A 27903-nucleotide genomic window follows, 5' to 3' on the forward strand; every position below is an offset into this window, starting at 1 on the left:
TGAGCAAATTATTGATACTAATTATTTCTCTTTTTTAAAATATTGTAAGATGTATAATTACTTCAACTCTTTCTAGGGATAAATACCTTATTCCCCATGTGGTTTAACTTATTTATTTTTTGTCTCGTAGGATTTACTTTTATCACAGTAGGTATCTTTGGTTTGCCTAAAGGCAAAGATGGTACTTTCGTTTAAATTCCATTCAAAATTTGACGGAACACCATGTCAACACCAATAACAAATTGGCACGTGTCCATATAATTAATTAAAAAAATAATTTTTTTTAAAAAATTATATTTAATTAAATTTTAAAAAAATAAAAATAAAAATTGGGAGTGGCTACGGCCATTTGGGGTTGGGGTGTGGTTGACCACCCCCAAACCGGCCATTTGGGGGTGGCAAGGAGCCAAGTGGGGTGGCCAAAACTACCCCAAAACCGGCCATTTGAGCCACTCCAAGGAGCAAAAAGGGGTGGCCGAAACCGCCCCCAAATGGTCGGTTTGGGGGTGGCTGGAATGGCCAAAGGAGTGGCTACAACCACTCCCAAATTTTTTTTTTTTTTTTAAAATATAATTAAATATAATTTTTTTAATGTTTTAATTTTTTAATTAATTATATAGACATATGTCAATTTCTTATTGGTACTGATGTGTCGTTACATCAAATTTTGGATAGAATTTAAATGAAGGTACCATCTCCATTTTTAGGCAAGCCAAAAGTACCTCTTGTGATAAAAAATAAACCTTAATAGGCAAAAAAATAAAGAAGTTAAACCATATATAGAATAAGGTATTTAACCATTTTTTTTTATTGTTTTAAAATTAAATAATTAAAAATAATCATATCAATATTTATTACTTTTACCAATCTACCATTTTTTCAATATTTATCATATCATTTAAAATTTTAAAAGTAATAAATACTAATATGATAAGTTGATAACATTCTAACTATTTATTTTAAAAATAATTATTAAGATCTAAAAAATTATACGCAGAATAATTATATTAGGGATTCTAAATTGAGAAATGCTTCTCAACATTCTCAAGTAGAGCATTTTTCTAGCATTCTTTTTTATGTAGCATATTCACATCCACTTGTTTTTTTTATTTTTTTGACATGCTACTTGAGAATGATGAATGATACCGTATTAAGCCAAGCCAGGACGTAAATAGAAACGACACCGTCTTTCAACGCTTTCGCTTCACACGGACTCCAACGAATCTTTGGTTCAAGATTCCGACAATCGCCATCATCCTTTGCATATAGGATAGAGAAATATGTTCTCTCTCATTTCCAAATGAAAAATGATAGAAATGGAACCCTTCTGCACATTTCTTCAGATCTGATATCTACTGTAATTTCTTGAAGGTACATTTTTTTTTTTTTTTTTTCTCTCTCTTGGCTTTTGATATGTTAGCCTCCAGGGGCATTGGTTATCAGAATGTCGGTTTGATTTATCAGTGTTGGAGGATGTTCAGAAAGAAAAGCTCGAACCTTGTAATGGGTTGGGGTTGATTTGGTTTTGTATGTAAGAAATCAAAGTTTTCTTTTTTCTCCAAAATGGTCTCTTAGCAACCATGCTGAAAATGAAGGGGAGGTAAAATAAGGCTTGTTTTGAGCATTTTTCATGATGGGTCTTATGCTTGTTCTGTTAATTAAAATCTTAAACAGAAAAAACAAAACTTGCATTTCTTAATAGGTCTTATGTAAAGCTTATGTATTTTTGGCAACTACTCCTAATTTAAGACGATTTTGAGCTATTGATTATGATTTGGATCTCCTAGGAAGACAACAGAAACAAACTATAAAAGAGATTTATGATTTGGTCAAACTTGAGTAAATTATTCCAGTATATTGTAAAACTTGCATATGCTGTGTTCAAAAGAGAATGAACTAACAAAAAAAAAATGTTGGATCTTCTCTATGCTTATTAAAATTTTATTTACCTGCACCATTATCATTCTTGCTAGACTACAAGGTGAAAAAGACAATGTTCTCGTTGCACAGTAGCATTTGTTAGGTTGCAAAATATTAGCTTATGGGGAATAAGGGTGAGGGTCTACATGAAAAAGTCTCCGGTAAAGATACAACAACCACATGCTTCTGTATTCATTCATTTATCTATTTTCATGGGGATTCTTTTTAACGTAAAGGTAGATACTTGATTGGAATGAGAAATATAGTGATAATGCAACAAATATTCAAACACAGCCAATCACGGCAAAAGCAGAGATAGTATTGGGAATTCCAACTTTAAATTCAAATGTATAGATTAGATTTTATATATTTAAATCTTGTATTCAGTTTTCTGGATAGAACTAACTCCATGTATTAAGGAGTTTCAGTTTTAATTGTACTCTACTTCTCTTGATTTATTGAAGTATTTTTTTCTTAAAAACTTGGACGTACCATGAGGTGACTATTTGTATGTTGGAAATAAGGTTTGAAGTGCTTCCAAAGTGGTTTTCTTGTTGCAGTTTATTGTCTAGAATCTAGAAGTTGGCTATGCTCCAATTAGAAGGGTCTGATCGAAGTTATTATAATTGAAAATCTCTAAATAAGTGTATGGTTTTAAATACTTCTTAATTTCTACGGATGGCCTACTCATGGCCATATTTTGTATGGAAAGGAATATAGGAATTTTTTTAGAACTTTTGTTGGCAGTCCTTAGTAATTTGGATGGAAAAACCATGTCTGTATTGTTTGGAAAAGGTTTATTTATTTTTTATTATTATTTTTTTTTGTGAGGTTGGGGGTTCCAATCACGCTCTGTTGGTTTGGGATGATTCATACATCAATGTAGAGTGTGTACTGTATAAATAACAAGTGAAAGATCCTTGGAATTCATTAGGCTTGAGGAACTCTTGAAAAACTTGATAAACAAAAGATTCTGTTGAAGTTATTGTGTTTGATTTAGATAAACATACCTTGGAAATAGTTTGTACCAGAGAGCTTGGAAACTGTCTTCCGTGCTCTTGAAGTGATTGTTGTTGAGATGGATTTTCAAAGCAAATAATGAGTTTTCCAAAGGGTTTGCATTGTTTTGAGATTGGTTGCAATCAAATTGTTTTGCCAATTTAGTTCTTCAATCTAGTATCCGCAGTGCAAATCTACTATGACCTCTGAACACTTTCTGGCCTTGTGCATTGCAGAACAGCTTTTGAGGATATCAAGGGGAAGAGGGATAAGGAACATATGGTGTAATGGCCTCCGAGAGGGAAGACTTTAGCCTTTCAGGGCCATTACACCTAACTTCTGTTGACTGGTAAGACCTTCAGCCTTCCCCCTCCCAATCAAAAACAGAAAAACAAAAAAGAATGAAAGATAGAAGGAAAGAAAAAGAAGAATAGATAATAAATAATAGTCCCCTGTTTCAAAATTTATTTCTCTTTTTTGGTCTATGGTCGCTGAGTTTCTTTGAAGATGATATGTAGGGTGTGCTTGTGACTGAGCAATGGTATATTTTCAACTCTTGCAAATGGACTGAGATTGGTCCTTGATAATTAAACAATAGAAAGATGGTTTTTTCTGAGCTGTTTCAATCGAGAGTGTAATCTGATTGGATTAAACTTGCAATTCATGGGCTAATTTTTCTTTTTTCCAACTCCAAAGGGTAGCTCAATCGACTGGGAACCACGCGTCAAGATGTGAAAGTCACTAGATGAAACCTCCCCCTCCCCTTGGGGTTAATTACTTGTAAGCAAAAAAGAAAAAAATTTCTTTCTGATGCAACTTACAGGTTGGAATTATGACTCATAGGCTTCATCCCCTTTCCCAGTAAGAGTAACATGTGTTCTAATTACACCCAGTTTTATATTTTTAACACATCTAGATGCTGGTGCCCATTATGCTTGTTGACATTGACTTGGGAGCATAGTATTTGACGTCAGCTTGGATTCTTACTGTTTAGAATATAAAGATTTTGTCCTTAGGCTAAACTTCCCATACATGGGCTATCTTTTGTTTAAGTCAATTTCATCCTATATATATACATATAAGAGAGAAAAGGCGTAACTCAATTACACATGAAATATACAAGAGACAAGCCTAGCAAGTAGCAGAGAAGAGACCTAAAAAGACATTAAAATTCGAAAAATTACAATTTGAGGCAGCAGCCCAAAGAAAGAGTCTTAAAGAATAAATCCTTTAATTCTACGAAGATCCTCTTGTGGTCCTTAAAACTACAACAGTTTCATCCTATATTGGAATAGTTCTAAGTCAACATCGGTTTAGTTTTGCTGGATGTTCTCTTTCTGTATTTACAAGATGCTATGTGCTATATGCAGGGAGAGTGCACACCATAGAAGGTCTGTTGCTGCCTGTTTGGTTCAGGGTGTCTACATTCTTGAACGGGACCGCCAAGTAAAACGTGAAGGTCCCCATGCCCTTGCTCCTCCTTGGTGGGAGTTTTTCCATTTTCGGTTGCTTCGTCATCTTGTAGATGATGCTGATTCTTCCATCTTTGGTGTCATTTATGAATTCAATCCTCCAGCGTCTCACCACAACCACTCACTAGATGGAAGTCCACGATATGTGATTGCTTTCCGAGGCACCTTGAATAAGCCAGACTCCCTCTCACGGGATCTCGAGTTGGATCTGCACCTCCTTCAGAATGGACTTCACCGGACATCTCGTTTTGAGATTGCTATGCAAGCTGTCCGAAACATGGTTGCTGCAGTTGGCGATTCAAATGTCTGGTTAGCTGGCCACTCCCTCGGGTCAGCAATGGCAATGCTTGCTGGAAAAACTATGGCCAAGACCGGCATCTTTCTCGAATCTTTTCTTTTCAATCCGCCATTCTTTTCTGCCCCAATTGAGAGAATTAAGGATAAAAGACTGAAACATGGGATTCGAATTGCAGGCAGTGTGATCACAGCAGGGCTCACTCTTGCTATGAAGGGTAAACACCAGAGGAATAATGCGGAAGATCCATTTGCTACTTTGTCTGCATGGGCCCCTTGTCTATTTGTGAACCCTGGTGATCACATTGGTTCAGAATATATTGGGTATTTTGAACACAGGAAAAAGATGGAAGAGATTGGTGCAGGAGGTATTGAGAGATTAGCAACCCAGAACTCCATTGCAGGTCTGCTAATGAATGCGATGGGGAAGGAGTCAGAACCACTTCACCTCATTCCTTCTGCAAGTCTGACCATTAACCAAACTCCTTCCCAGGATTTTAAACAAGCTCATGGAATTCACCAGTGGTGGGCACCTGATCTAAACTTGCAATCCAAGGTCTACAAGTATAGACAGCTATTATCATAATTATTATAATGATTTTAATGTTATTTAGTTGATTGTTATACGACTGTCTACATAATCTCAATTGTATGACAATCGTATAGCAGCACGCTAAATAACATTTCTTACGCCTTACGTTTGCATTGATGATAAATTATTTTGGTCTTCTGTTGTAATTAATTATGGGAGCAGATTTAATCAGCTTGGTATCCTGCAACTGCCTGATCTCAGCCAGTTCATTTCAAATTGACACTAGGATAGAAGGCTGATCTCTGTCTATGGTTTGCAGCAAGGAGGTTTGAAGCCTCCAACTTCTTTCATGGCATATTACATTTGAATTGATTTGCACATTTGTATGTACTTGGGGTCATTGTTAATGAATGTTATAGATTGTGTCCAAATAAATTGGTCTATGTTATGTTATGTGAGATTGATTTCTTCCTTTTCTTCAAATCCATGTAACCTCAAAGTATGAAGTGCTTCTATATTTTGTCTACACCTTTTCTCCATAGCCATTACAAAAACACTAATGATCAGGACCCACCCAAGAAAACCCAAAAGACTAATCAAGAGAATATCGCCTTCAAACATTGAAGTAAATACCTAATCACTACCAAATTTCCACCTTTTTTTTTTTTTTGTGGTCCGAATGAAATGGTATAGTTTGTAAAGACGCGCGAGATGCGGCTTTGTTCAAGGAAATTGCCATGGCCGGTGACGAGGATTTAGTTTATTATAAAGAAACTACGAAACAAATGAGTAGTTTCTCAACTTTTGAGAAATCAAAAATGCTTCTTCCCTAAGGTGTTTCATCTTTCATGATTGGGGGGGTTTAACCGACGAATATACAATTCTTTTATAATTTGTTATACATTTGTTATACCGAGCTAGCATGTAATTGAAGGGTGTTTTAACTGTTGCAGTGGAGCTAAGTACACCCCATCCAATGCATTAAGAAATAAACAATCAAACCGACTCTAACTTTCTAATTTCTATTTAGTTCGACCAGATTTAACTCGACTTATTTAATTGATAAAATTAAATATTCATATTCTAATTTGAGTTGGTGTTTTGCATTGGGAGCTCAACCAGCAAGTCAAAAATTGCGATCCAGTGCAGTAAGTCAGTAAAAGAAGTGGATTTGGAGGTGAGATTTTTATTATTTTAACTTTGTTGGGTCCAGTGCAGAATTGGAGACAAAGGCTCCTCAAGTGTCATTATTGTCCCATTTGCCTTGGGATTCGAGCCTGCTTTTTTGACCTTTCCTATATGTGGGTTTCCACCACCTCTGTCGCCATGTTTTACTCTCACACTTGTTCTTCTTAATTAATTCAATCCCCCCCACCTCCTAAATATCGTCATAATGGCATCAAACTTTACTTACTGCCCAATTAATCTCCACAAAACAAAAGCAAATGCCCTCTTCCGCCCTTTTCATTTTTCTCCATCCCATAAGAGAAAAAACCCTTTTCTTTTTTTTTATCCACCAATCAAAGCCTCAAACTTTACCAAAAAAAAAAAAATTTAAGCTCAAAATCTAAGTTTTAATCAGAAAATTAATTTCTTCTTTTTTTACACTTTCTAGTTTCTCCAACCAATTGGGTCACACAAAAACCTAAGAAAAATACTAACTACAAAAAAAAAAAAAGAAAAAAAGAAAACAAAGAATTAGCAGTGGAATCCTAACACAGAGCCATCACTCACCGCAATGACAACCTTACAGCCGGCACGAGACTCCACGTGGTGAGTGAAGAAGTGCAGGACCCGAACCCGACCGGCCAGCTCCATCCTCGACTCGATCTCCATTGTCGGGCCGACTCGGAACCCGCCGCCGGCGAGCTGGGGCCCCATGGGTCCGATGGTTTCGGGGGCCGTCGAGGGGAAGGACTGTTGGGGTACCATGGCTCCGACGGTTTGGGGAGCCGTTAAGGGGAAGGACTGGACGGAGAAGGTCGCGGCCATGTACTGGGTCTGGCCGGGGTCGATCTTGCCGGCGGGGATGAACATGAAGCCGACTTGGGAGCCGGAGTAGAGGAGCTGGAGGGTACTGTCGTAGTGGGAGAAGACGGCGCGGTTGGGGTTTCGGATGGCGGCGTACTGGGAGAAGGTGAAGGTGGCTGTGCCGTTGGCGATGGAGAATGACGGGAGCTGGACGGCGTTTACGGAGATCTTGGGGTCGTGGGGCTTGAAGACGGTGAAGTAGACGATGAGGACGATGATGACGACGAAGATGAGGAAGATGGTGGCCACTATGCACGAGGCCAGGTTGGTTCGGCCCGACGGTGGCCGGTGGCTGTGTGGCTTGCTCATCGCTCCGACTGGATCGCCGAGCAGTGTGCGTGTGTGTGTCTGTCAGAGTGAGAGAGATAAGGCGCAAGCTAAGGGCTTTCTTGACGTTGGCTTCGGTATATAAATATCTTTGAGTCTTTTTTTCTTTTCTTATTCTCTTTCAGACACAACGTAATATAACATCTAAACGAAGAGACATAATAATAAAATATTAACGAGAAAAACCATAATATAATATATTAATTAAAATTAGACTAAAAAAATAATAATGATAAACATGGACATGACTTTAGAATATAAGTGTTTTAAACTAAAACAAAAAAATATTTAAATAAAATTGTGAAATAAGTAGTTAAAATAAAGATAACTAAAATAAAAAATGTAGTGTTTTTTTGGAAATGTTAAGAGTATCAATTTTATTTTACTAAGAAATAAATATCAAAATAACGTGAAATTTATTATCATATTTAATATTTATTTTGATTAATTATTTTAAGGGTTAAATACTCTAAACCTCCATAGGGTTTTTCAACTTTTTTTTTTTTTTTTTTTTTGGGTTTTATTTTTATCACAGGAGGTCTATGTAGTTTTGATAAATGACCAAGTTAGTCCATTCGTTAGTTGACCGTTAGGACTGACACGTGGACCAATCAGATGCTGACACGTGGCATATACTTAATTTTTTAAAAAAAAAATAAAAAAAAAATGTATTTTGAAAAAAAAAGAAAAAGTAAAAAAGAAAAGAGAAGGAAAAAAAATTGGGGGTGGCTCCTTGGCCATTTGGGGGTGGCCAAGCCACCCCCAATTTTTTTTTTCCTTTTCTTTTTTTATTTATTTTTTATTTTAAAAAAAATTAAAAAAATTATGTGCCACATGTCAGTATTTGATTGGTCCATGTGTCAGTCGTAACGGTCAACTAACAGTCAACTAACGGATAGATTAATTTGGTTATTTATCAAAACAATAGAAACCTCCTGTGATAAAAATAAAACCTCAAGAAAATTTTTTTTTTGAGAAATCTTAGGAGGGTTTAGAGTATTTACCCTTATTTTAATTCTCTCGAGTTTCATATATGATTTGAGAGGTATTTTTTTTTTAATTTTAATAATAATTAATCTTATTGTGTAATGAAAAGATGTTGGTAACGGATCTAGGTGGTGGCACTTGTCTGAACAGAAAAGACAACCCTGTGAAAAAAAATAATAATAATAAGCGAGGAAAATGAGAGTTGGGGCAGGGGACAACGGTGTGAAAGGTGAGACCATGACACTTTGTTTATTATTATTTTATTTGAAAAATGCTAGGTTTTTCCAACAGAATTTCTAAAATTTGGTTTTTAAGTTGTCACCATTCCATGTAATCTCCGGTTTAGTAAATAAAGACATAAAAGAAATGTGTGTTTGGCAAAGGGCCGGATTGAGCCGGATCAAAAAATCAAAATTTTTTTAAAAAAAATTAATTTTAATATTCTTATTTTTTATTACTATTTAAATAAAAAATTATTATAAAATAAAATTTTTTACTTTTTTTACAAAATATTCTTATTTTTTTCTCATATTAATTAAATTTGCTACAATCTGCTCACTTTTTCTATTTCTTTACCAAACACAGCCCGATCATTTGAGAATCGACCTATATACATGGAAGTGTTTTATGTTAATTACTTTAAAAAAAGAAGAATAAAAAAAAAAAAAAAAGGAATTTGTCGTGTGAAAAATGTTAGTTGTAAGTTGGGAGACAAATGGCGAGAAAGTAAGGTGAGAGTGAGTCTTGGAGTGAATAATTGGGTGTCAGAGTGGAGATTGTCAAGTTGCAATAATAGAAGCTTGTGGTGTAAGATGATGGCCTATAGCAGTAGCTGTAGGTGCAGCAGTAGTGCACATAAGCTTTGCAACTCTGCACTTTTTAAGAGGAACGATGATAATGGAACTGAAAAGATGCACATCTAACTGTGACTCTTTATTACAACAACTCACAGTTTGTTTGATGAAACAAACTTTTTTTCTTTTTAGATTAAAAAAAAAAAAAAGGGAAGGGAAGAACATCACAACAACCCCAAAACAACCACAAAATTGCAAAAAAAAACTCTAAAGACGGCTGGAAATGAGCCATATGAATGGTTTGACCCATTGGATTGGCTGCTATAACTAGCAGGTTTGAAAAGGCAAAGTTGAAGCAGATTTGCCATCACAATACCAATTGCAATAGCCAAAGAAGAGAAACCACAACAAATAGATAAGCAGTAAACGGCAGCCGTAACTATAACGGTTTTAAGGTAGTGAAATTTCTTGTCGTGTAAGTTTCGACCTGCACGAAAAACGTAACAATTGGGACACTGTCTCGAACTAAAGATGGTTGGGTCAGATCCAACAAAAAAAAGTACCATCTTGGCGTTTGATGAAGAAGGAACCTGACAAAGGATGCTTGGTGGACACCTAAACAAAAGCTACAACCAGATCTAAGAATCTTTAGACTATAAAGATCCATTGTGAGAGAAGTGAGAAAGTTATAGATCCAACGCGAGGACAAAATGGAGAGACAACAGAGGCGGTGTGTGCGACACTCGCGCCATGGAGGCTCACCATGCATGGTGGTGGAGGACATCAATTGAAACAACAAAGGCCAGTAGTGGCGAAGGGCTGACACTTAGGCAAAACATGGTCACAAAAAGCGGTGTTTTCCTCAAAGAGGTTTTAGAACTTCTCTCTCTTGTTTTAAGAGGGAGAAGCATCCATTGTTTTCTTCCCAGCACCACCTTTACTAACTAACATATCACAATTTGGGCTTATTCAACGCTAAAATGCGGCTGGTTAAAAAGCAAACAAATAGCTGTCTCCATCATTATACTAGGAATCTACAAAAATGAACTGTGAGCAGGATGTAGATATATTATAGTTTCTGCTTTATTTAGATAATCAAACATACACACAACTATGCAATCAATATATATAAGACAATCCAGCAATCCATGGAACCTGAGCACAAACTACACTCCAATTTGTAAATCTTAATTGCTTCGAGTCAGTTGAATCTATTGTCCTCCGATCGCAAAGAAAGAACTCACAATTAGAACTCTGTCAAAAGAAACACCTCATCTATATCACTTGGCTATATATAACTCACAACCACTTAAGCTGAGGCCGCTTGGATGATAGAAGTCTTGATTTAACATCGACATGTATGTATCTCAGACAATCCTGTAGAACACATCTTATTCATGATCTTAAGCATTTGTTCAACATCCCGACACAACCCCAGGTAACTGTTGACAGAAGTGAAAGTATTTAGGAAAGCTTCAGGCCTATACAGAACAAGGTAAGCCACGAACATTTTGTACGAACTTCAGTCCATCCAAAAATGGACCAATCATTCAGTAAATACATACATATATTATATTATATTATATTATATGATTATATATAAATCATAGGAGAATTATTTTGTTAGCTTGTCAAGCACGGAATCCATGACCTGGGAGACAGCTTCAAGAAATGCAGCTTCACTCATGCCAGGGAGCAAGGAATCCTTGGCTTCCTGAACAATCTCCTCGATCACAGATTCCTTTGTCACAGTTTCTCTGCACATGATGCTTCCAATGGCAAAGGGGGTGAGACCTCTCTCCACTCCTTTCTTCAGAAGCATGGTGGATATTCGGAGCGTCCGGGCGCACTCAAGTGAAATGTCCCATCCACAAAATTTCAGGAGTGCTATATCCTGTTCAGCATCTAGCGAGTTTATGTACTCAATGGTGTCAGGAGAGTAAGGTTGGCGAACCTGTGGCCAGTAAAGCCAATCAAACGTGCAATCTTCAAACTGCAAAGAGAGAAAATGACTAATCTCAATTTTGGCGGGACAAGATAACTATTTGTTTACAGTAATCACACTGCTAGCATTCACAATTGCTACATGACTACAAAATGCATCTTTTGGTTTTAGCAATAACCAGAAATCTGCATCTCAAGTTTGAGAAAGCTCCTAAAATTCATTACACAAACAAAGCTAAGAGAACAAAATTGTTAGCACAAGAACATGCAATTTTGTGCACACATGTTCTTGAATCCTACTTTAGACACCTCTCTAGCAAGCACATTTAGGTCTTGACAAGCAATGGACATTGAAATGCGATAATCCCATAAATGTCACTCACACCAAAATCACATGCAGGCAAAAAGCCTTATGCTTGAACAACTTAACAATTAATAAGATAGCGAGGTGTGAAAAGGAGAGAATAGAGATACTTACATTCTCAGGCAGGCAGTAGCCATGATCAATTGGAATGAGCACAGTTTGACCCTCTCCTTTGCGGAACAAAATGTTCCCAGCATGCCTATCTGCATTCGCTAATCTTATATCAAGCACACTGATCTTATGTACCTCATCCACGGGAAAAGCCCCAGGACCAATGTCCTCACAACTTCCATCATTCTTCATGAACAATTGCAATGATCCAATCTTAACATTCTTTAATTTGCCTTCATACCCTTCTGGATGATTAAATCCTTTGTGCAGGCAGCGAACCATGATGGTAGGGGGTACGCCAGCAAAGCCGGTCGTTTCACCTGATAGCGTGCGAGGTCCACTCCTTGGATGATCCAATATATAAGCTGCAACTTCCCTAAATCCTCCTTCTCCTACCTTTGTCCCCCTCTTTAACCCTTCACCATTTGTTGAAACAGGTAGATCCCTGGGATTGTGTACAGCCATGGGCTCCTCATCGATAGGCTTGAAAACTGAAACATACTCCTGGTCCAATGAATTTTGCATGAAATAAGCTCCTCCTGTGCCTTCAGAGGACCTGATAGGTTCATTTCCTTTCACTAAACCATCAAATGTAGAGTTAATCATATCCCAAATACATGGGGACAATTTGGCCTTGGGATTAACAATGATCGGTTTCAACCAGAAATCTCTACCCGGTGGCTCCCTTGTCACAACTTGAAGCTCCCTGGATTGCTTATCTCTCCCTTCACTTGCAGTTGCTGCCACAACCGAAAGTTCGAAATCCTTCTCAACGGGCTTAGCTCTAACTTTTGCAGACTTCTGAACTAGCAAATGAATCACAGCATCGTTGTCCTTGCATATATCATCAATCAGTATCTGATCATCGAGCTTCTTACCATTGCAGAAAAGCTCTTCATCCTCAACATCAACAAAACTTTTCGCCTCCTCCTTCCAAATACGTTGCTTAAGGTACGCGACATTTCGATGCCGATCAACATGGAACTCAAATTCCTTCCCACAAATGGTCCTAACAGTGATGACTAGGAGATCAGAGAGCCTTAGAACCAAATGCAGAACATCCCCACCAGTGACACCATAGTCCTTGATGAGACAATCGTTCCTGGCTAACTCTCTGCCTCCATAAACTAGTTTCTGCTTCTTGACTACAAACCCTTTACATGTCTGGATCCTAAGCTTCACTGACGCTATCGAATCGGAGTCCAACACACGCATAGGAATTACACAACCACCGACAGTGAGGTATACAAGGATCGATTCGCTGGAGAAAGGTCCTATCCGGGTTCGATAATCCACCGGCTCCTTGCGAATCGGACCCAGAGCAACATCAGCAACAGACATTGTTCGAAAAACTTGAGGTTGAAGAAACTCACGAACCTGTTTCTTATTGCCTTAAAATTTTCAATTTTACAAAAGGGTTTTCAAACCTACAACAAACCCATAAATATTTACAAACCCAACAGGGGTCTTCAATCAAATTCGATCAAAGAACCCCCTCTTCTAAAATAAATCCAAAAACGAAAACTGTACAAAACATGGGAAAAAAAAAAATCTAAAATCCCAGAAACTCAAGAGTAAGCCTTAATTAATTACCAGAACGTGGAAAACCCAGAAGCCAAAAATGAACCAGAAACCAAACTCTTGGACATCCTGGCTTCAAAGACGAAAGCTTTTCGCGCTTTGAAAGTCAGGGTCTAAGAGGCTGGGACATGACGGGCAATATCGAGGACTTTTGGGAAGGCCGAAAATCTCTAAGAATATTATTGAGGAAGGGAAAATAGGAGGGAGAGAAAGTGGATTCTGACCGGCCGGAAAGAATCGAAGAAAAATCGGCTGCAAATGGGAGCTTAAATGGGAACTACTCGGCGACGGATAGAGCCGGGTTTTTCAACTTTTCCGAGATTGGGGTGTCGTCGGTTTCAATGGGTCCGAAGTTTTCGCCGAGGTTTTCTGGTCCGAGGAAATTGTCGCCGATGAGAGAGACAGAGAAAGAGAACGGTATTGTAGCCGTTGGCTTTATAGAGGCTTTGACCCAACGACCAAGACCTGTTCGGGAGAAAACGACGGCGTTAGCTGTATTGTAACGGCCGTTTGTTTGCTATGAAAAGGAGAGAAAATTTTTTAAATCTAAGCAACTTCGTGGAAGGAGCGGAGGAACATTTTTACTGAAATGCCCCCCCTTCAGTCAACTACTCCTTAACGTTAAAATGACTATTTGCAGTTAAAATGATTATTTGTGGTTAAAATTAGATTTTACAGATTTAGTGATTAGATGAATACAATGTCACATGGTAAAATATTCATTACATCATTTCAAAGAAATTTACATTTTTTTTTTAAAAAAAAATCAATCACGCTTTTAGGGAGATTGATTTTTTAAAATTTTTTTTAAAAATGTAAAAATGTAATTTTTTTTTTTAATTTACATTTTTGTGCATTTCGTATTTATCATTACTTTTTTTAAAAATTATCCATGATTTATCCTTTTATTGACTTAAAAAAGGATTTTTGTATTAACCTTATTGGCGCACATAATTCTTGAAAAACTTGTGATTATTAAAGTAAAACCCTAGTTGAAATTTTGTAAGGAAATCGCTATAAAGAGTTTGGTTTACTTCTAGCAAAAAACTTATAGCAAAAAAAGTAATAACAAATATCTTATGCTTCAAATATATGTTGACGATTATAGAATAAGATCATCTCCGGTCCAAAATGGATTGGAAAATATTTAATTCATAGCTAAGATTTTTTCTTTAAAATCTTAGAGCCACAAATGAGACGCTTGTTCCACTAACAAAAAATAATAATAATATATTATTTCATATTAAAAAAAAAAGTAAAAAAAGGGTGGTTGGCCACCCCATCTAGGCTACATGGGGTGGCCGGACCACCCCATTTTAGTTCAAGCCACCCCAATGGCCGACCAGGGGTGGCCATACTACCACCCTATGGCCAAATTAAAAAAAAATCGTTTGGCCATTGGGGGTGTCCGGCCAAAAAAAGGCCGAAGCCACCCCCAGCCCCCAACTGGGGTGGTCTGGCCACCCATTGGGGGTAGCCAACCATCCCTTAATTTTTTATAATTTTCTTTTTTAATTATTTTTAAAATATATATAATATTTTATTATTATTTTTATTAATGAGAACATAATGTCCTATTTATGGTCTTAAGATCTCTTTAAAGAGATCATAAGCGTTAACTGAATATTCTCCAGTCTAAAATGGACCTGAGAGGATTATGTTCTAACGATTACAATATTAAAGGAGAATTCTAGTTATTTCTTCATTGAAAACGATTTTCATCCTTTTTTTGAGGGATACAAATTTCTTCTAAAAATGTTTGGAGGAAATTTCCTTCAACCTACTTTAATAGGTGACAAGTGTCATCTCTCACTTTTTTTTTTTGTAATATTTTTAAGAGTCATTTATTGTCATTTTACTAACTTATGAACTTAAACATTAATTTTTTAGAAATAAAAAAATGTTGAATGACACTTGTCACTTATTAAAATAGGTTGAAGAAATTTTTTTCTAAATTAATTTGAAGGAAATTTGTGTCATTTTTTTTTTAAGTCACAAGAGATCTCCCATTGTTTTTTTTACTGCATCCAAACTCAAAGTCTTTTTTTTTAAAAAAAAAAAAAAAGAAAAAAATTAAAGGAGGTTGCATTTAATTACGTAAATAATGCCACGTGTCTCTACTTCAAATAAAATTAAAGAGTCCTTATCCTAACAAATAATATAAGGACACATATTAATCCTTGTCAGAGTTAGTGAAGAGCCACAATCTAAGATTGGATCTCTTGATTCAATAACAGAAATGAATTAATTCTTGGTGTCAGAGTGAAGGGTTAAATTGGTAATTCAATGCATATATTTCCGTTGCATTTGCTTTGTTCGACATGCCACGTGATATGGTGAGCCGTTAGATTTAAATGATGTCAAGGTTTCTGAATGCCTGAATGGAAAGTTTTTGTCGTGGCTCATCAGCGTTCTCAACCAACACAATAACCATAAAAAATAAAAAAATAAAAAAAATTAAAAAAAAAAAGCTTACTTTAAGCTTAATTTTTGTTGTTTGATTAAAAAAAAAAAAAAAAAAAGGGTAATTTAACTTGCCCCATGAGATTACGCGTTTTTTTATAAATATTTTTTTAATGATCAAAGTTTCTCATTTTGGTATATTAAACTTTAATTTCCTTCAATTTTTTTTTTTTTTTTTTTTTCTGTTACATATTGCAGATAAATTAAACGGTAGAATGAGTAATTTTAGTAAGGGTATTTTAATAATTTCACACATTTTCGTTAGGTTTTAATAGAAAATCTTAACTAAAGGGAAAAAGTGGAAGGAAATTAAAGTTCAATACACAAAAGTGAGAGACTTTGAACGTTGGGAGGTGTTTACAAAAGGCGTGTAACTTTATGAGGGTAAGTAAAATTACCCCTAAAAAAATTTGTTTCTCTCGTTTTTAATTTTCAAAATGAAAATGACTCAAAACTAATTTTATCTTTATATCAAGAATAATGTTAGAAACATTATCTTATAATACTACCTTTCAATCTTAATTAATCATTAATTTTTTTATTCAAATACTAGTTGAGTTTGTCCCATCAATATTGTGAAATAAAAATATATTTATAACATTATTCTTATATCACATGAACACTTTTCTTTTTCTTTTTTTAAACATATTAACAAACTAGTATAAGTTTTTTTTTTGGGTCCTTATTTTTCCTCCATTTGGGAGTTGGGAGTTTGGTAGTTCAATATTAGTTAGAACTTAGAAGGGAGATATCCAACAACACCACCTATAGCTCTTTAAATTGTTTTAAAAAGGTAAAGGGTTTGTAAAAACGCAGGTAATGAATTTGATATATATATTTTTTAAATTACTTGTTAAAAAAATTATCAACAAACAATTTAAAGTATAAAATACTTTTCAAGCATTGATTGATCCCCCCCCCCCCCCCAAAAAAAAAAAAAAAAAAAAAACTTTTCCCATTATGTCATCAAAATACTTTTTCAAACCAAAACCAAAAATTACTTCTCAAAACAGTTATTTAACACATACCCCAAGATTATTTCTTAATAGGATGATTTATGAATATGGTCAAAAACATACATACTTAAGATCGGTGACGGAACTGGGGCCGGGATTTTGAAATTTTTCTTTATTTGTTCTTAAAATTTCATGTGTTTGCTGTAGGCAAATTATCATGCCAAAAGTTACTACATCCACGAGGTCCATAAGGTGAAGTGTGACAAGGTCTGAGAAGATGATTTGTCAAAGATAGTGATGGTGTTTGAGTCAAGGTTTCTTAATGTTAATTTGTTTTGAAATGAATTAAAAACTATACATAATTGTTGTACTTGTTTTTTAATCCCTCATTCATATGCAATATATAATTTTTAAAGGGTTTAATTTTTTGAATAAGTGCTATACACGTGTAGTACTGCACACACGTCTGAAGTGATTAAATGTAAAGCAATTTGGCTACATTATTTGACTGACAATATTAAGATAATAATTATGTAAATTAATTAAGTCAGCAAGCATCTCTTGGGTTCACAACCCCTTTCTCTTTGTTTGTATGCTTTGTAGAACTTTTGTGTTCGATCAAGGGCCAAGTTCATCGCCGGTGCACAAGAAAAGGGTCCCAAATCCATAATGCAAATCTGCAAAAGCACTACTCAACCGCACTTTTTGCTTGATTGATCATGGCCAATGTACTATTGTGTCTCCAAGAAGGGTAATACTTTAAAGAATTTCCTTTTTTTAATCAATTAAAGCCGCTACAGTGGATCGGTATTGGTTGCAATTCGATTATTGCAGATAATGAGAGAAGGCTCGATGAAATTTACGTGTCTGAATAAGTGTTCGGACAGCTCGAGGTGTAAAGTTCACATTTTTAGACAAACAAATCCTATAAAACCCTCTCTCGCTAACGGTTCAGATTACTGCAATTTAATTAGCGAATTGCTCTCAATCCCCATTATGATTAGTTATTATATAGCCCATTTGCCTAATGATGTCTCCAAAGCTTGATTTATCTATTCATTTGCTTTCAATTTGCAAACAAATTGTTGCCACGAAGGTTCCTAAAAAGAACTGCTAGGGTACATGCACCGACCAAGGGTTCTAACTTCTAAAGTATTGGGGATTTGCTTTGAGATAAGCAACAAGAAATTAAAAGGTTGGATAGGTGGACCTAAGGTCTATTATGAGCTTGCCTTTAGTGGTTGCATTATGGTGGAGATAAATGTTGATTTGTTAATGAAAGATGGTACAACAAAAGGATGAAGTGCTTTAATAGGTCCTATGGCACTATCATGGTTCTTCATGTGGCCATGGGACCTTACACCCCATAACTCCATTCTCGGATTAATAATAATAATAATAATAATAATAATAATAAACAACGCGGTTTCTTAATTTCACACGTGGCAAATTCAACGGATCCGGTCTTTTCCTATTTCATAAATTAACCATAAATTAAACTAGTAGTTGAAAAAAAATGAAGCAATGGGGAGAAAGACAAAGAAAGAATATGTGTGGCGTTCTTAACAAAAGAATATATAATTACTTTGATCCCAATTCCCACATTTGAAAAATACCGCCAGAGAAAAGCTTAGCCTTAAACCGACCCAGCTGATTTCTTTTCTTGTGAACCACAGATTCTTTCGTGTCAGTAGTGCAGATTTAGTAGACGATGCTCCTTTAGTAGCCGTTGATGGGAATTACCGTTATGGTCGGCAAGACACTGCACACGTGTCTGTATGTGATAGAAGATCATATTATACTTTTTGTCTATTTCATCGTACTTTGAGCTTCTTTCAAAATTAAAGCGATGGCGGAAAGCATCCCTTTTAATTTTCAATTATTTTTCAGATGAGATTAAGGAATTGTTTGAGACTTAAAAGTGCTTTTAATACTTAAAAAATTCGTTTGAAAAAAAAGTACTCGTTTGATAAAAATTAAAAGCATTTTTAAGGGTTTAACAAGCCTAAAAATGACCAAAACATACTTTTGACAAAACCTTAAAAATAAAGCTTTTGTCCAAAAGCTCTTTTTGGACTTAAAAACTCTATTTTTCAAATGTAATCATAAACAGACTCTAAATACTTTTATCCCCTAGAAAGAAAGGAGTAACGTTATTTATCATTTTATAATTATTTCATAATTGGAAGCAAACTTAATTAGTCTTTGAAATTTTTTTGAGTAATGATAATTGTAAATCAAACTCAAACAAAAACGGAATAAACTTGCATACAATGTCTATTTTATACTCTTTTCTCACATAAAACTACAGAATATGGGATAACTTTACATAAAGTGCAGATTTTTTTTTTTTACTGTAATTTTTCATTTTAAATTACTCTTGCGATTTATAGAAGAAATTTGTCACATATCAACTAACATAACTTATATATACATAGGGTCGAAAAACATATTAAGATCAAGTTAGGATGATAAAGCTCGAACCGCAAGTCCTTACTAAATTATGAAAGCAAACACAAAAGAACATAATCAATAATATAATAGATGATAGGATCCAACCAGAAGGGAAAACACAAATACCTTGACTAACCACATCAATATAATAACTATGTAAATAAAGACAGTAACTCTCGTTAAAAGAATGCTGGGATTGTAGGACTAAGGATAACTATGTCGTGATTTCAGTTTTACTTACATTCAAAACAACTAAGAATTTGGCTAAGGCCAAAACTCACCACACAGCGCTCCATATAAGAGAAGATCATATCATCATTCTAGGCACACCTATACAGCTATACTCATACTCAATTTGAGAAAACTTGAGCATTATGCAATTTTCTTTGTTGACTTAAGTATTAAAGAGTTCCTTAACCGGCAAGGTTCAGCAAGTCTCCGACTATCTCTGCTTATTGCGCAAATGTCTAATGACTAAATTTGACAATACGATCAATTGCTTTATCAGTAAGTAATTTTCCAAATGAAGTTTTTTAAAATTATATACTGATTAACTTGCAATTCTCTCCTTTTTGTTTAAGACAAAAACTTGAGCAGGTTTATGAGTAATATGTTTTAAAGCACATATGTGTGAGTGTGATGCCTACGGGTGTGGCCCTGTGGGTAGTTAAACCTTAGTTCAAATAATAGTTTTATAAGAGGAAATTATTAAAATAACATAATTGTTTAAAGTCATTCTTTTTAGTCTAAAAAGAATGAATTAATAGAAAACACAAGGAATACAAAGATAGGGGTCTAACCAGCCAACCCCTACCACCTCAATCAAAGGATGTTGGCAGCATCCTAATCTAAACAAAATATATATATATATATATAAACATCCAAAGAATTAACTACCTCTAAATATATTCTAAGACAAGCCCCAAGCCCCAAGATTGAACCAACCACATATTAACAGAAAAATGTTGGAACTCATTTACTCAAATAAAGATTGATTCTAGTACTAACCATTTATTGAATGATCCTCTTACAATTTTGTTTGGGTTTCTTTAAAATTCAAGCAATTCAAGAGAAATGAATTATTGTAAGGTTCATTTGTTCCGAACAGGTGGGCTCAACACCATAAGCAACTTAGAAAAGTAGATCCCATAACTCTTTATCTCTTAGATTATCCCAATTTCAAAAAACTTCGAACAACTTAATTGCGAGAAATCTCTGTTCCACAATTTTTATGGACAATCACAAGATTGCACTTATAATGTTGAAACCTACATCAATGCCTGAAAGTCATGTAACATAATTACTTAAGGGTAGTGACAGTGTCTCCATTAGGCCTGTAAATGAGCCGACACACTCGACAGATCGCTCGATACCCGCTCGACTTAGCTCGACCCGAGTTCGAGCTCGACACTGTATTAGCTCGCTCGTTACTGCTGAAACTCGCTCGATTAGCTAGTGACACATGCCCGACTCGCTCGAGTAAGCTCGATGGGGGCTCGTGAGTTCGACTCGTTTAAGTCGAGATCGCCCGGCTCGCCCGAACTCGTTAAGGGATCGTGAGCTTGACTCGTGTAGCTCGAAAATTACCCGGCTCGCCCGACTTGTTTAGGGCTCGTGAGCTCGACCCGTTTTGTCATCCGACCCGACCCAACCCACACGACAATGTAACTAACAAAATAATTAAACATGTTATTAATCAATAATAATCATAACTTCAATATGTATACAATTAACTAATTAAGATGTAAGGCTATAGTGTAACTAATATTATATGGACTATGTTATTATTTATAGGTTTAATGTCCATTGCCCAATTCCAAAATAATAATAATAATAATAATCATATGTTCAATGTGTGTACAATTAACTAATTAAGATATAAGGCTATAGTATAAGTGTATAACTAACATTGTATATAGTATAGACTATGTTATTATTTATAGGTTTAATGTCCAATGTCCAATTCATAAGTTAATAATAACAATAACAATAATAATAATAACCATATTCATAGGTTCAATTAATTTGTGTACAATTAATTGATTAAGATCAAGGGTATGGTATAATAATGTAATTAACATTGTATAGAGTATAAACTATATTATTAGTTATAGGTTTAATGTCCAATGTCCAATTAATTAGTCAATAATAAAAATAATAATAACAATAATCATTATCATATTCATAGGTTCAATTAATGTGTGTACAATTAATTGATTAAGATCTAAGGGTACAATATTAGTATATAACTAACATTGTATATGAGTCTCTCTCTAGGTTTCTCTCTTAGAGTAAACACTAGGTGCGAGGTTAGTCCCTATCCTGTCGGAAGGGGTTCGGGATTATACTGAAACTGATTCAAGGAAGTTCACTGGAAGATGGCCGACGATCTAGAAGAGTTATGTGGGAAACTTTCTCTCATCGCAGGGGAGAAACAAGGGCTGAAAATTACGGAAGGAGAAGTAGCAGTTACGCGCGAGAAGGGCAAGAGGTGTTTAATCGGACGACTATGGGCGGGGAAACGAACAAACAAGGAAGCCTTCACATCCGTATTGTCTCGAATCTGGAGAATACGAAGGGGAGTGATTTTCAAAGAGATTCAGGAAAATCTCTGGCTCTTTGAGTTCGAAGAAGCGGATGATATGAGGAGGGTGAAGGAAGGAAGGCCATGGTCGTTCGATCGGCAAATCCTGGTCCTAAATGATTTTGATGGGAGTATTCCTCCGTCAAAAATGGACTTCACAAAAACCCCATTTTGGATCCAGGTTCATGACATGCCACTATTGTGTATGACGAAGGGAGTGGCTACACGGATCGGAGAATCGTTAGGAGAGCTGGAGGATGTCGACATTGCGGGAGACGGGGCAGGCTGGGGACGTTGCCTTCGAATACGGGTAATACTTAATGTAATGCAACCCCTAGAACGAGGACGAGCGTTGGAGGTGGAGGGGAAAACTTCATGGGTTTCTCTCCGCTATGAAAAATTACCCCAATTCTGTTTCAATTGTGGCCGGTTGGTGCATGATGAGAAAGGATGTCCGGTGATAAAGTCCAATAAACTGAACTCAGATGACGGAAATAAACAATGGAGGCCGTGGTTGCATGCTGATGAGCCGAAACGCAGGACGCCCGGAGATTGGTCTCACCGCTCGTGGGAAGACGCAGGGCAACACCAGGAGGGAAGCAAGGGTCAGTCGGGTGGCGGCTGGCGAAACGAAAAATCATCCTGGAAGGAAAGTGCCGACAATCTCCGAAACCCTAGCCCAATCAATGCAGGAAGATCAACGTCAAATTCGGCGGGGTCATTAAATGCTCAAAAACGGCACATGGTAGGGGTTACGGAAAAAGTGAAGGGAAATCCTAACGGTCCAGGAGGAGAATCATTTCAGGAAAGGGATGAAGGAGTTAATGAAGAAACAGGGGAAAACAGGGAGCAAGATTCTGGGGATGAATGGTCAACGTCTTTAAATGCTACTGCGGAAAGTACGGGGAAGCAGGACCCAATGGAGGAGGCGACAAGAAAGGGGAATGGAAAAGATAGTGGGCCTCCAAGTTATGGGCCCAGGCGCAAAGGGGCAGGAGACCGGACGAGCTGGGGCAAAAATGTATTAAATGGGCTGCCAACGCCTATGGATTTATATCCTACACTGATGGGGACCAACAGCATGAATGACAGCCCAACTCCCGAGTTTAATAAGACGGAAGCAAGACCTGCAATTAAAACCAGTATTACGGCAGAGGATAAGAGCAAAACTATGAAGGGTGCAAACCTGCGAACCTGGAAAAGGCTAGCCAGAGAGGAAACCGAACAGCACCGGCTGGGAGAGGGACAACAGGAGAAAATACCAAAAAGAAAGCTTTCTATTGACGCCCAGGAAGGGGATACAAAGAATCATGGGAAAAAAGCCAGGAAGATCACAGGAGAAAATACACACCCTGAAAACACAGTGGCGGCGGCTGTCTCACATCCCCGCCAAACTCAATGAATCTCCTAAGTTGGAACTGCCGGGGGCTTGGGAACCTCCGGACAGTTCGGGACCTTTGCCAGATGGTGAAGGAGAAGCGGCCCGGAGTTGTATTCCTCATGGAAACTAAATGTGGGAATGCAAAGATGGAGAAAATCAGAATTAAACTAGGCTTTGAGGGCATGTTTGTCGTAGAACCTCTTGGGAGGAGCGGTGGGTTAGCTCTTATTTGGAAGGAGAATAATTTGGTAGAAATACAAAACTACTCGAGGTGGCACATCAATGCGGTCTTGAAGAGGACAGAAGATAATGGGCTTTGGAAACTAACCGGCTTTTATGGACAACCGGACTGGACAAAACGAAAGGAATCCTGGGCACTACTGCAACATTTACAAGAATTCCAGCCTGACCCTTGGCTATGTTTTGGAGATTTCAATGAGATATTAGCACATCATGAGAAGGTGGGAGGTGTTAGACGAAAGGAGGAGCAGCTGGAAGCATTCAGGTCAGGTCTGGAAATGTGCAACCTAAGTGATATGGGATACAAAGGAGCGAAATTCACGTGGAATAACCGTCAAATGGATGGGAGCTTCATTAAGGAACGATTGGATAGGGCCCTAAGCAATAATGAATGGCGGGGTCTTTTCCCGAACACAGAGGTACAGGTTTTGCCGTCCATAACCTCGGATCATAAACCTCTTCTGGTCCACATTTGCAAAGAGAATGAAAATAGGCGTTTTCTGCCGAACAGCTTTAAATTTGAAGCAAGCTGGCTGCTGGATGATGAATACAATAAGGTGATGCAGTCGGCGTGGAATGAAGCTACTGGTGGGACCACGGCAACAGGGATAGTTCAGGAAAAATTAACTGTGTGCCAAACACGGTTGAAGCAATGGAGTAGGAAAAAGTTTGGCATGGCAGAGAAGGTCTTAAAAGAAAAGACAAAGGCGCTGGAACTGTTACAGAGGAACGATGAGCATGAAAATGTTGAAGCCATTAAAGAACTTCAAGGGGAAATCGAATATATAATGGAGCAGGAGGATGTGAAGTGGAAGCAAAGGGGAAAGCAAAACTGGTTTAGAGAAGGAGACAGGAACACACCATTTTTCCATGCATGGGCAACCCACCGGCGAAAAATTAACACAATAAAAAAGATTACAGATGAAGCAGGGATAGAGTGGAAAAATAAAGATATTGGTACAGCTTTTATCAAGTTTTATCAAAACATGTTCACTGCGGGTGAGATAGAAGGGGTAGAGCAGTGTCTGGAAGGAATGGAAGCTAGGGTGACAAGTGAGATGAATAGAGCATTGCTGCGACAATTCACTGAAGCGGAGGTGGAGACAGCTCTTGGACAAATGCACCCCCTTAAATCCCCAGGACCGGATGGTTTCTCCGCATGTTTCTACCAATCAACATGGCCGACTGTACGGGCGGAGGTATGTAGAGCAGTCTTGGATTTTTTGAATCATGATTGTTTTGATGAATCTATAAATGCAACATATATTGTGCTTATTCCAAAAAAGAAAAATCCAACTAGAATCACTGAATATCGGCCCATAAGTCTTTGTAATGTGATTTACAAATTAATTGCCAAAGTTTTAGCAAACAGACTAAAGCAGGTGTTAGCAAACATAATTTCACTCACACAGAGTGCTTTTATACCCGGGAGACTTATCACAGACAATGTTTTGGTGGCTTTTGAGGCGCTCCACACGATGGACACAAGAATGAAAGGCAGACAGGGGTATATGGCTCTAAAGTTGGATATGAGCAAAGCATACGATAGGGTGGAATGGAATTTTTTGGAGGCAATTATGAGGAAGATGGGTTTTGAAAATAGATGGGTTAATATGCTGATGAGGTGTGTAAAATCGGTCACTTATTCCATCTTGATCAATGGGCAACCTCATGGGCAAATCATACCATCCAGGGGGATACGACAGGGTGATCCATTATCCCCATATTTATTCATCCTATGTGCTGAAAGCTTAAGTCATATGTTGAGTAAGGCGGAACGGGAACATAAGATCACCGGCCTCCCAGTAGTCCGGGGTGGTACAAGAGTAAACCATCTCTTTTTTGCAGACGACAGCGTGCTATTTTGCAAGGCAAATGTGAATGAATGGACACGGATCCAGGAGATTCTAGGTTCTTACGAGAAAGCATCGGGGCAAAAACTTAATCGGGACAAGACCTCCATTTTTTTTCAGCCGGAACACAAAACAAGAGACTAAGAATTTCATTCTTTCCATATCAGGGGTCATTTCTTCGACAAGTTATGAGAAGTACCTTGGCCTCCCCTCTTTAGTTGGACGGTCCAGGGTGAGCACTTTTACAGGTATCCAAGGGAAAATTTGGGAAAGAATCAATGGCTGGACAGAAAAATTTTTGACCCAAGCAGGGAAGGAGGTTTTATTAAAAGCCGTTATTCAAGCAATACCCACGTACACAATGAGCGTCTTCTTATTACCAAAAAAACTATGCCATGATATCACTTCAATGATGGCCAGGTTTTGGTGGGGCCACAAAGACAATCAAGGGCGATTGGCGTGGATGAGTTGGAAGAAAATGGGGAGAGCAAAAGAGAAAGGAGGTTTGGGGTTCCGGGACCTAGAGCTTTTCAACATGGCGATGTTAGCAAAGCAAGGATGGCGACTCATTCAAAATCCAGAGACACTTGTGGCAAGAATCATGAGGGAGAAATATTTCCCAAATGGTACTTTCCTAGTAGCGGAAGTGGGTAGAAATCCATCCTATGCTTGGCGAAGCATCTGGAGCTCAAAAAAATTGTTAAAAGAAGGGTTGATTTGGCGAATAGGCGATGGGACAAGAGTCAAAATTTGGGAGGATCATTGGTTACCGAATCCCAGACTTCACCCAGCAAGGTCACCGAATAGTATCCTGGACACTCAAGCTCATGTTGCTGAGCTCCTGGATCCTGACACCAACTGGTGGAATACTGCTCTAGTAAAAGAAATATTCACTGAGGAGGAGGCCAATATGATTCTAAATGTGGGGGTTTGCCCTCGCAGAGGAACAGACTACTTAGCATGGGAATACACGAAGAATGGAGCCTTCTCTGTTCGGAGCGCGTATCACTTAGCTATGGAAAAAATGGAGGCAGGAGAAGCTAGCAGTTCAGACTCCCATCATTCTCGTGACCTGTGGAAGCAAATCTGGGCACTAAAAGGCTCCCGAGTTGTGAAATTCTTTCTTTGGAAAGCATGTAATGACATTTTGCCAACAAAGGAAAAGCTCTTTAAGAGGAGGGTGGTTCAGAATCCTTTGTGTCCTATCTGCTTAGCTGAACCGGAAACGATAAACCATATAATATGGTCATGCCCTTCAGCACAAGATGTTTGGGGGGAATGCCGTGGCAAATTACAAAAAAGAGTGTGCTACGAAGGAGACTTCACGGAACTCTTGTTCAAAGTTGGTCATGAGCTGACGGAAGAGGAAAGACATTTAATGGTTACAGTTGCCAGAGGGATCTGGTTGCGCCGGAACAAATTTGTCTTTGAAGGCGATTTCCAAGCCCCAGCAACGGTAGTGCGCATTGCCAAGGAGCAGGTAGCGGCATTTGATGAAGCTACCCGAAGACATGCAGAACCCAAGACCAGAAACACGGTTAAGGAAGCAGAGAGTTGGAGAAAACCCCCTCGTGGGTTGGTTAAGATCAATTGGGACGCGGCTGTTGATAAAGGGAGGGGAAGAATTGGAATGGGGGCTATAATTCGGGATGCGTCAGGAGAGGCTATTGTAATGCACTGTGAACCCCAAACTCACATTACTGATCCCTCGTTGGCGGAGGCACTGGCAGCCCGTACAGCCATTGAGCTCAGCCTATCCCACGGATTTCAGCAGGGTCTTCTGGAGGGTGATGCTTTAGAGGTAATAAATGCTATAAATCAAATGGAGCAATGCAGGGGAACATATGGACAAATAGTCAATGATATCAAGCGATCTCTAACACAGAATGGAGAATGGAAAGTTAGTCATGTCCGTAGAACCGCGAATGGAGCAGCACATTTATTGGCCAAAATGGCACTGCACCTCCCAGCCTCTCAAAGCTGGTGTAGTGATTTTCCTGAATGCGTGACAGAGATTGTAAGAAAGGAACAGAATAATTGATTTTTAATGCAATCCAACTTCAAAAAAAAAAAAAAAAAAAAACTAAAATTGTATATAGTATAGACTATGTTATTATTTATAGGTTATTTATAGGTTTAATGTCCAATGTCCAATTAATTAGTTAAAAATAATAATAATAATTATCATCTCATAGGTTCAATTAATGTGTGTACAATTAATTTGATTAAGATCAAGGGTATAGTATAAGTATATAACTAAGTTAGTGTAGAGTATAGACTATATTATTATTTATAGGTTTAATGTCCAATGTCTAATTCATAAGTTAATAATAATAATAATAATCATATTAATGTGTGTACATAGGTTCAATTAAGATCAAGGGTTACAAGGGTATAGTATAATAATAATAATCATATTCATAACAATCAATTAATCATATTAATAATAATAATAATCATATTAATGTGTGTACATAGCCTAGGTTCAAATTGTTCAATTAAGATCAAGGGTTACAAGGGTATAGTATAATAATAATAATAATAATCATATTCATAATAATCAATTAATCATATTAATAATAATAATAATCATATTAATGTGTGTACATAGCCTAG

General features: G+C 37.2%; 3 protein-coding genes across 5 annotated transcripts; 1 reads left to right on the forward strand and 2 right to left on the reverse strand.

Annotated features, from left to right (window-relative positions):
* The first annotated feature begins 1218 nt into the window (after positions 1-1218).
* LOC132176524 (GDSL esterase/lipase At4g10955) lies at positions 1219-6754 on the forward strand. Of its 3 annotated transcripts, none has more exons than XM_059588757.1 (3): positions 1219-1371; positions 3156-3268; positions 4290-6753. In XM_059588757.1, the coding sequence occupies exons 2-3, from the start codon at positions 3207-3209 to the stop codon at positions 5269-5271; spliced, it is 1044 nt and encodes a 347-aa protein (XP_059444740.1). In that variant the 5' UTR covers positions 1219-1371; positions 3156-3206; the 3' UTR covers positions 5272-6753. The 3 variants fall into 3 exon arrangements, with proteins under 3 accessions (XP_059444740.1, XP_059444741.1, XP_059444742.1); XM_059588758.1 differs by lacking the exon at positions 1219-1371 and adding an exon at positions 3616-3699 and having other exon boundaries at positions 3185-3268; positions 4290-6754; XM_059588759.1 differs by lacking the exon at positions 1219-1371 and having other exon boundaries at positions 3201-3268; positions 4290-6754.
* A 137-nt stretch (positions 6755-6891) lies between these two features.
* On the reverse strand, positions 6892-7671 carry LOC132176012 (uncharacterized). Its single transcript, XM_059588114.1, has one exon. The coding sequence runs from the start codon at positions 7555-7557 to the stop codon at positions 6916-6918; it is 642 nt and encodes a 213-aa protein (XP_059444097.1). The 5' UTR covers positions 7558-7671; the 3' UTR covers positions 6892-6915.
* Positions 7672-10499: 2828 nt separating this feature from the next.
* Positions 10500-13756, reverse strand: LOC132176084 (phosphatidylinositol 4-kinase gamma 4-like). Its single transcript, XM_059588204.1, has 2 exons — positions 11779-13756; positions 10500-11349 (listed from the first exon to the last, which is right to left on the reverse strand). Exons 1-2 carry the CDS (start codon positions 13114-13116, stop codon positions 10972-10974), a joined length of 1716 nt encoding a protein of 571 aa, XP_059444187.1. The 5' UTR covers positions 13117-13756; the 3' UTR covers positions 10500-10971.
* Between the last annotated feature and the right edge of the window lie 14147 nt (positions 13757-27903).

This window comes from Corylus avellana, chromosome ca3 (genome assembly GCF_901000735.1).
Source record: "Corylus avellana chromosome ca3, CavTom2PMs-1.0".
NCBI classification, from domain to species: domain Eukaryota; kingdom Viridiplantae; phylum Streptophyta; class Magnoliopsida; order Fagales; family Betulaceae; genus Corylus; species Corylus avellana.